Here is a 10,690-nt window from a genome sequence, read left to right as displayed (position 1 = left end):
CGTAATTTGCACCTATTATTAAACGGATACTACTATATTGTGTACTTTGATACCGCTAATATTTTGAAGGTTATCTATAAACATGTCAAATCGTTATAAAATTATTAAGATATTGATTTATTGATTATAGGTTATTGATTATTATTAATTTAGTTATCGGTTTAATTATTAAGATTTGATATAAAAAATAATTATTAAAATCACTTAGAAACAAGGTGACTAACCAAATGAATCATGCACATGAGTTGATAAAATGTGTCTTTCTCAAAAGCAAATGTAAAACATTGTAATAACCAAGAGTTTGAGACAGCAAGAAATAAAAGTATGAAAATTAAACCTTAAGTGAAGAATTTTATATACCGAATGGTAATAAATATAAATTATTAAGTTACTATCGGGTTATCGGTTAATTCGTTAAGGAAAAAACCTTAAAAGTTAAGAACCGATAACCCAATAATAAATAAATAAAAACTATTTCCAAAACCGCTAAATTAATAACATATTATCAATAAATCAATAAATTTTTTTTGATTCGGTTCAATTTTGAACAACCCTGCATTTTGGTGTATATGATATCTAATTAAATAGCTATATTTTATTTTGATTAAATTTTTTTGATGACCCACTACCGCTATATTTTGGGTGAGCAAAAGGTAAAATCTTCACTCTTGTGCAATAACTTGCAAACCACATAAAAGAGGCAATCCATACTAGGCAAGCTCAGTGTAACAAGCTTGACCCAAAAGGTAAACCCTTGTTTTCTTTAACAAGAAAATTCGAACTTGAGACCTCCAACATGGAAGTCCTTGGCCCAAACCATTGGACTATTCCGAAGGATTTTTATTTTTATTAATTAAAATTCCACACTTTTTATTCTTCTAATGGTTAATCTTCACAAATTTATGAATTATTATTACAATTACGTCATTTAATTATCCATTTATTATCTCCCGTTTGATTATAGATTTTGAACGTGAAAAATTGAGTTTTTAAAATTGTATTTGGACATGCATTTTTTACTTGAAAAAATTAAAGTTTCGTGAGTTGAAGTGAAATTTCTCTTAATAACTTACCAATTATTAAGATAAAAAATTTAAAATCTAATCAAATTAAATGGCCAAACAAATATTTGAGGATAATTTTCATAATACTATTCAAAATATGTGGTCAAATGTTGTGTTAATTTAAATTTGCACTTATACTCAATATAGTTAGAATAATCGTATTAATAGTTCAACATGCTCATTCGATATGACCAAGCACTAATTAGTTTCACTTTGCTTTAAAAAATTTACACTTTTTAATAAGAAATATTTATAAAATTAATTTAAAAGATGAATTAAACAGGAAAAATATTACGCAACTAATATAGGTAAAAAAAAACAAGAAAAAAAAAATAAAAAAAACAATATAATATCATAAATTACAAAAATAAGATAAAATAATATGTTGTGCCTGTAAAATTTTAAACAATTCATCGTGGACTTTTTTCTTTAATCTTTTATTTAGACAAAAATGAGAATATTGTTATTTGACTCTTATTTATATAGTTCTGGTCAAGAACCATTATTTTGGGCTTGTAGGGATCGTTTGGAGCTGACTAGAGTTATATATATGCACTAGTTTAGTGTGTGTATTTATACATGTGTATCACGTTTAACAATAAATATATATAAAATATTTAAAACAAAAATTAACGTTAAAATAAATGCAATATTTGCTTAAATGATGGGAACAAATTTAGTTACATAACTTGCGAACATGCAAATATGATGAATTTCATTAGTATTTTTATCTCACTTGACGGCTTTTTACAAATGATGTTTTGTTGGTTTATCTTCTCTCTAGCCTTTTGATTGCATTATCATTATTAAAATTTTATTATCGTTATTGTCTCATTGATAGTTCTTTCGAAAGTGTAACATAGATTTGTCCATGCAACATATCATGTTGTAGTTTCGTATTTTTATAATGAAAATTCAAATAAAGTTTTAAATTTATAGCAAAAAAAGATAGGTATAAATTAGTGGATTTCAAACTCATATATTTTAGGCATTATACTTGATCCACGATATTTTATGCCTTTAAAAAATTCTATTATTACTTGATTTAACGTAAATTATTTGTGTTTGTATAGTGACAAATATTGAAGATAAATTACTTATGGGCTTACTCTTTAAACATTCTTTGAGTTGTATTATTCAATTCAAGTTTGGTTGTAATATTCTTCCTCATTCTCTAAAGTACCGCTACTTGCATCAACAAATTGTAATGTTTATTGTATATCTCCTTTATTGAGGTCTATATAATCAAGAGGTTAGACCTTCTGTTTAGACATATTGTAGTTTACATGATCCGTATGATTAATTGGTGAAAATAATAAAAGAAATATAAATGACAAGAAATGAAAAATCAGAGCGAAGTTTAGTAAACAAAATAAAACAGAAAAATAGAAAGAAAATAACATGTAAAACTAATAGTACATATAATGTTGCTAATTGTGGTGACCATATATACAAGATGTACATAAAAAGTGCACAAGAATATGACTTTAGCGGGTATATATAGCAAATATTTAAAACTTCACCAATTCAAATTGCTATCAACTCTGGAGACTCCATGATACACATAAATTTTGTTTGGATAAATTTTATATGTAGATCTTAGCTTATTTCAAATTATTTTTGTAAGACCCTCGATTCAAAGAAAAACAATCCAAAGCTATTCGAAAAAAAGTAATTACAAAAATATAAGAAACAACAGATAATAACAAAAGCTTTAGATAATAATAGAATATAAACTATTATAAAACAATACGATAATTGAGATATCAAAACAATATGATCAAACATAACTACCACCTATATTAAGCAAAACAACGCATTAAAAACACATAAAGCCATAATATCAACCAACATTTATAAGGGATTTCATGTTTTTAATAAGTATAGATATAGATAGATAGATTAGTAATACATGAATTAATTTTGAGAGAATTTATGATTTTTTTATATAAGAATTAATCATGCTAAATTTAATTATTCATGTATTAGATATTTTAACTTTTAAACTGTATAAAATAAAATATAAAATTTTAAATTACAAATTAAATATCATATAAATTTTATACAAAAATAACTTACATACTAACTATCAAACATGATATATTAAATATGCATAATACATAAATATGACTCTTAATTTGGCTTTATCTGACAACTATAACCTCTAACTTTACTGATGTACAAGTAAACACTTTAACTATCTAAAACTTGAACATATAGACACATTCGTCTTACATGACAATTTTGTGTCCTATGTGTATTATTGTATCACGTAGGATATGTGTGTCTACTTATTTAATTTTGTACAAATTTAAATATCTATTTATGCATACTCAAAATTTAAAGACATAAACATAAAATAAAACTAAATTAAAGAGTCTATTTATATATTATTGCCTATTAAATATGTACGAATACTTGAATAACTCTTTAGTTGTCACAGCATCCAAAGGAAAACACGTTTTTAAATTTAAAAATTATGTGAAAAATAAATGAATAAAAATGTGGGAAACTACAAAGAAACCACCACTGACTGTACTTTTTGAGACATTGTTAAGATACCCCGAAAGTTAAAAAAAGAAGAAGATCAGCAAAGGGTTTTGATGCTATTGATTGAATCATTCTTCAATGGCTCGGTATGCAGATTCTCTCTTTCACTTTTGACTCCCTTTTTGTATCTTTTTGTGTTTTTCTTGGATTTATATATGCTAATGTTTTAATTTTATTTACATAATCTGATAATCAGTAAATTAATATGAACCAAGATTGGATTTTTACTAATGTATGTTGAATCTTGAAGTCAAGGGATGAGTCAAGTTGTGATTTTGGGTAGTGGGTGAAGTTGGAATTTGTGTGTTGGGTTTTTCTGGGGTTGCTATGCTTAGGTTTAGCCTCTTTACTTTCATGAGCTAGGGGTAAGACTGTGTTCACACCTCCCTCCTTACACCCCACTTGTGGGATTACTCTGGGTATGTTGTTGTTGTGCTAGGTAAAGTTGTATTTGTCTGTTGAGTTTCTGTGAGCAGATGTTTTGGCTTGATTCAGTGATATATTTAGGAGTTCTTTTTGCTGAAAAGCTCGGAATCGACCAATGAGTGATGTGATTTATGTCTGCTAAGTTTTTCTTGGATTTATATCTGCTAAAGGTTCAATTTTTATTTACATAATCTGATAATCAGTTAATTGATATGAACACGATTGGATTTTTACTAATGTATATTGAATCTTGAAGTCAAGGGATGACTCAAGTTGTGATTTTGGGTAGTGGGTGAAGTTGGAATTTCTGAGTTGGGTTTTTCTGGGGTTGCTATGCTAGGTTTAGCCTCTCTACTTTCATAAGGTAGGGGTAAGACTGTGTACGCACGACACTCTCCAGACCCCACTTGTGGGATTACACCGGATATGTTGTTGTTAGCTAGGTTTAATACAATGGCGGGTTTGAGTTCCTTTTAGGTCAAAATCGACCTTTCTTTGATTCTTTCTAGTAGGCTTAAAGGTTTCTTCTTTTTTCCTGTGTGAATGGGCTTGAAGGGGTTTCTTTGGTAGAGTGAGTTCTGGCTGTTTTCTTTGTTTTACTGTGGTTTTGAAGTCGAGGGATGACTTGAAATGGTGATTTTGATGAGCAAGTAAAGTTGTATTTGTCTGTTGAGTTTCTGTGAGCAGATATTTTGGCTTGATTCAATGATAGACTTTGGAGTAGTTTTTGCTGAAAAGCTCGAAATTGACCAATGAGTGATGGTCTAAGAGTGGTAGTAGGTGTTGCTGTTTCCTTTTGGTGAATGGGTTTGAAGTGGTTTACTTGATTGAGTAAGGTCTGGGTCGTTACTTATTTTTGAGTTCTTTAATTCAAGGAATGACTTAAAGTTGTGATTTTGATGAATGGATAGAGTTGTATTTGTCAATTGACTTACGCTGAGCAGATGCTTTGGCTTGTAATTGTTTGCTTAAAAATTCAAAACCGACCAATTAGTGATGCTCTAAGAGTGGTAGAGGTTCTAATGGTTCTTCCCCTTTGAATCAGTTTGAAGGGGTTTCCTTGGTTGAATGAGGTTGGGATCTTTATGTTGTGGTATCTGTTCTTAGTGGAATACCCAAAGAGGGCTAAGCATGGAAGGCCAATTAAATTTGCAGTTTGATATTCTAGGTCTGGTGCAGAATTGGACTTTGGTAGTAGAGCTTAAGAAAGAGACAGATTGAATCATCTGAGCCTATTACTTACATACTTGTCAGTTTTATTTTTCCATGTTTTGGGGGTTCCAAGCAACAAACTTGTTTGACAGTGCTAGTGTCAAAGCTTCGATATTGGTGTTGTTTTCTTGATTTAGCTGAAAATTTTCTACTCTCTAATCTCAACTGGAAATAATATGCATGAATCAAATTACTTGTTCTATGAGATAGATTTACTACTTGCCTAAAGAATTTCTCGATGACCACAAATGTTATTACCAACCAATTTGGGATTGAGGGGTAGGTGATTTATTAGTAATTGAATACAAATTTTATGTTACTTACTGGAAAAGCTTGTTTGTCGTGTTTCTGCCTTTTGGTTCAGCATTTCCAAGATGTTAAGTTTTATTTTCTTTCATGTAGTAATACTATATGAGGTTACATATTTTTTTTACGGATTATTAGGCTAGTAAAATAACCTACCAAAAATTTTCCATCCAGAATTTCTCAGTATGTACTGATCTACGAGTCCTAAGTTTGATTTTAGATTTAAATCATCTTCACTTTGACAACTCACCGATGCCAAAGAGAGTGTTTTTGGAGTATGATTGTGACACCTGATTATGTGGAATTATAAATGTGTTTCTCATTGACTCTTCGTCTCCACTCGTACAAAAGAATTGAGTTGAAGTTTAGGCTATTGACTTGGCGAATAGGATCCTTTATTATCTAGAAGGACAATGTATTTCTTTTCTTTGATTTCAAACCTAAGTGAAGAATACTTTTTGTAATCTACTTTTCTCTTTTGGGTCATATTCCTGATAAGGATATTTAATATGCTCAAAGCAAGAGAAACAAAACTAATGACCTTGTCTTATGCTTATTTTGGAAAACAAGATGAATTTTTCCAGTTTGATGTATGCTAATTTAGAACACGAATTTACCCTAAATAGTTTTATCAAATGCAACAACAGCTTGCTTCAATGGCTCAATCCCAAGCATATTCTCCATTTTGCAGCACTTGGTCCTGGTCATTTCGATATTCTGTAGTTTGGGGTTTTCAAACACTAGTGATTCTCTACATCTTATACTAACATAAAAATCTCTTAACATACTAGAAGACTCAACTTGACTAAACCTTAACCTCAATTAGTTGGGTATCGTTTAAATGGAACTTTTCGCGCAAATTCTACTGTTGCTCCTTTTCCCTTTGCAATTATATTCACCTCTTTGCGGAGAAGTGCCGCAGGTGTTCGGAAATTGCTATTGGATTTTGAATAGCTTGTTACATATAATGATGATTTAACACAATTGAAGCTTTATACTTTTGATGACCATTAGATTGTTCGAAAAAAATGATATCTCTGCGTCTTAGAATAAGTTAATAATCTATCACAACTCTAGATTTCTAGTTCAATGTTACATATAGGGAATTACAACAATAACAACATTCCCAGTGAAATCCCACAAGTGGGGTTGTGGTCTGGGGAGGTTAGAGTGTACACAAACCTTACCACTACCTCATGGAGATAGAGAGGTTGTTTCCGAAAGACCCTTGGCTCGAACATATATATAGGGAATTACAGTTAAAAGAAAAGCATTCATATAAATCTAAGGCACGTTAATCTTCATTTGGTAGCTCCGGAAGGTGGAAGCCTCCTTGTATAACTTAAAGATGAGAAAATTCAGACAATGGATGATGCATCCCACACACCTTACCTCGTTGACTGTTCTTAATGGGATGAGAAAACAAGGACAAAACTTCTTGTCCGTTTATACTAGTAGTCGTAGTATTGCTCCTATAATTTTTTGTCCTTTGATTTCTGTTACTATCTGTTGTTTCTTGTACCTCGATTATCATATTATTTTATTGCAGTTTCCGTTCTGTTACTATCGGCTGGTTTTGTTATCATATGTTCTTTCTTGTACTTCCGTTACTTCTTTTTTTGGGACTGCTCACCCCACATTGTGGGACTATACTGGGTATGTTGTTGTTGAGAAAATGAGGACAAAAGGTGATCCTGGTTATACCTTGCAGGCCATCATGGTTAGTTGACAGTAGGAGGATTGCAACAAAAATTAAGAGTGCATCAGGTGATCCTGGAACAGTGAATTGGAAGAGCAACCCTACTAAAGCTTGCCCTAATTGCCAGTTTATCATTGACAATAATGACGTAAGAGTCTTGTCACATGAACTTTACTTCTTCCTGTTAATCTATTTGTTGAATATCTTTATATGGACTGTTAAATGAGAATTCTTATTATGCTATGCGATAAAGGTAAAATGCCCTTTTTTTATGATCTCTCTGGTCTCTTGCCCCCCCCCCCCCCAAAACACACACACACACACACGTTTGTCATTTTTTTCCCTCAAGAATAATTGTAACTTGGTAAAGTCATAGTATTTTCTAAAAGGCTAAAGTGAAGTTGGTCTTTCCAGGTCAGCCATGACTGGCCAGGATTGCCAAGAGGTGTAAAATTTGATCCAACTGATCAAGAGATTATTTGGCACTTACTTGGAAAAGTCGAAGGCGGTGATCGGAATTCCCATCCTTTTATTGATGAGTTCATTCCAACTGTTGATGAGGATGATGGTATCTGCTATACACATCCTCAAAATTTACCCGGTATAAAAAAGATGATCCTATTCGGCTATTCCTGTTCTTGCACTTTCTGTTTTTGGTTTATTATGGATCTTCATCTTTGCTGAATACAAGTTTTGTAGGTGTTAAGCAGGATGGAAGTGTCTCACACTTCTTTCACCGAGCAATTAAGGCTTATAATACAGGAACACGTAAGCGTAGGAAAATACATGGTGATAATTCTGGCGATGTCCGCTGGCATAAGACTGGTCGCACAAAACCTGTTATCTTAGATGGAATCCAAAGAGGGTGTAAGAAGATTATGGTTCTTTATATAAGCCCATCTAAGGGTGGGAAAGCCGAGAAGACAAATTGGGTGATGCACCAGTATCACCTTGGAACTGGGGAAGATGAAAGGGAAGGGGAATATGTTGTGTCTAAAGTATTTTATCAGCAGCAGCAAGTCAAGCAGGGCGAAAAAACTGAACAAGAATTCCCCGAGGATTCCGAATGTCTGGTTGCTAAAGTAGATCCACATACCCCAAAGTCTGTGACTCCTGAACCCCCTCGCGGTGAGAGACTATCTTCAAGTATGGATGCAAGACAGCAAATTGCTGCTTCTAGCATCAGTCCCATTAACCAGGTATTACAAAATGTAATGTTGTTGTTTTTGGTCAATGTTAATTTTACGTAAGAATACCAATTTAGTAAGTTTCTCCATTTATTATTTGTAGTAGTGCTTTTGTTCATTATTGTGAAAACATCGTTTTCGTTTGGTCGCTACAATGTTATCAAAAGCTAAAAGTGTAAAAAAGTTTTAAGGTCCATTGGAGCTTTAAACGCAAATAAAGTATGGACTTTATTGAAAAAAGGCGCGAAGAGAGAAAAAATATAAATATATATGTTTAGTCCAAGACTGTAATGATAAGCATGAATGACAAATAGATGAATAAAGAAAATGAATTTTTTTTACAATAAAGTGAAATATCAATTGTTTAGTGTTGCCTCATCAGAAAATTGGCAAGGAAAAGTATGTCTTAAAATCTTGATGACGACATTGAAGCGCACATTGAGCGAAGCGCACATTGAGCGAAGCGCTCAACACGTTATGAGCCTCTCGCCTTTGATAACACTAGGTCGGTTTGGGACATTACTATTGGAAACATCTCTCTACTTTCACAGGGTAGGAGTAAGGCTGCGTACACTCCACCCTCCTTAGATCCCATTTGTGGGATTACACTGGGTGTGTTGTTGTTGCTGCTGTTGGTACTAGACTTTAAGCAAAGAAGAGAAGCTTGTTGCACCTGATACATGTTTATCAATGATATAAAGTATTTATACAGTCCTGGCTTTCTTACTACGTCTCTTCTTGCTTTGCATCAGTATCATGAGGTGGAGGATTACATAGGAGATGATATGAGAGCTCTTCCTGGACAGACTCAGAATCAAGACCAAAACATTGAGAATCAAATCGATGAAACTGGGACAAAAGTTGAGACCGAGACTGGCGATGACCCGAAATGGTGGGACAGCGAGTCACAATATTTGCTAGATTCTCAACAACTTGTAGAAGGGCTATCCTTATGTGATGATCTTCTCGCGAGCCAGTCTCCAAATAGGGACGGAAGTGAAGATGACAAAGTGCAGAAATGTAAACCAAGTCTTGCTGATTATGCTCGTTTAGGACCAGAGGATCTGAAGAAGGATTTGGAGGAGTGCCAACAGTTCGTTTCTGATCCAGCCAACATAGAGATCGACACGCCACCTGATTTCCGACTTAGTCAACTTGTAAGTTAAATCTTGTATCTACCATAACATTTACATACTTCCTTCGTTTAAATTTGTTTGATTTTGACGTGACACGGAGTTTAAGTAGGATGTACCAAAATAACCTTTAATCTTGTGGTCTTAAACATGTCACGTGGAAAGTTAAAATTAAAGAATGCCAAAAAAGTAAAGAGGCATTTTTTTTTGAATCCCACTAAAAAGGAAAGTAAGACCAAGAAATTTAAACGGAGGGAGTAATAAATTTGTACAAGGTTTGTCTCTTCTTTGTTAATGTCATTGTTCTTATATTCTGCATAATTGTGATTCAACGTCATATTTCTGTATAGGAGTTTGGATCACAGGACAGTTACATTGCCTGGGGCGGAAACAAGTATGGTTTTGATTCCGCGGAGCAAAATGGTTGAAATCAAAATTCATCGAATGCTGTCAAGATTGCTAATCCTTAGGCATCAGATTTTTGTCAAGCTTGTGGTAAAACTGTGTGTACTGCAAGTTAACAGAAACTATTACTTGATGCAACTTACTGTTTTGTAACCATTCGCGGCAATGCCTTAAAGGCACGTTAAGGCTTTTTGTGCAAGATCGTTCGTTGAACGTTCTTGATTTCTGGTAACCTTGTACATAAGGTTTATTTCTACTATTTCCTATGCAAGTTTACAACTGTTTGCCTGCTCAGTTGGTTTGTGCAATTGTTAGAACTCTTCTTTTCTACTTTGTGCTTCTTCATTACTATTTCAATCTCTCTGAGGCACTTCTCTGCATACAAATAAAATAGATGTGAGAAATAAGTTTAAAATATGTAAAAAGGTATTGGAACGCATCTTCTTCTTTTTTTGGTTTCTCACCTAGTGTCCGAAGCTTGTGGAACCGTGACTAAATCTGAATCGCGCACTGCAGGGTCTATTTGGGGATGACGTTCCCAATTAGATTTTCGCCATACCTAGAGTTTGAACCCAAGACCTTTGTTTAAGGGTCAAACAGTCCCCCCACTACACCACAATCCATATTGGTTAGAAGATATCATAGTAGTTATCACCTATTTTCTTTCATTATGTCATATCGTTAGCTAGATTTGCATTGATACCAAAC

The 10,690-nt window shown here is 32.9% G+C and overlaps 1 protein-coding gene across 1 annotated transcript; it reads left to right on the top strand.

Moving 5' to 3' along the window:
• The first annotated feature begins 3,565 nt into the window (after positions 1–3,565).
• Positions 3,566–10,276, top strand: LOC129879996 (SUPPRESSOR OF GAMMA RESPONSE 1). The gene is made up of 6 exons (XM_055953791.1): positions 3,566–3,700; positions 7,270–7,405; positions 7,672–7,858; positions 7,957–8,456; positions 9,197–9,601; positions 9,928–10,276. The coding sequence occupies exons 1-6, from the start codon at positions 3,693–3,695 to the stop codon at positions 10,003–10,005; spliced, it is 1,314 nt and encodes a 437-aa protein (XP_055809766.1). The 5' UTR covers positions 3,566–3,692; the 3' UTR covers positions 10,006–10,276.
• The last annotated feature ends 414 nt before the right edge of the window (positions 10,277–10,690 follow it).

This window comes from Solanum dulcamara, chromosome 2 (assembly GCF_947179165.1).
Source record: "Solanum dulcamara chromosome 2, daSolDulc1.2, whole genome shotgun sequence".
Taxonomy (NCBI): Eukaryota; Viridiplantae; Streptophyta; class Magnoliopsida; order Solanales; family Solanaceae; genus Solanum; species Solanum dulcamara.
This window is presented reverse-complemented; position numbering and strand designations above follow the sequence as displayed.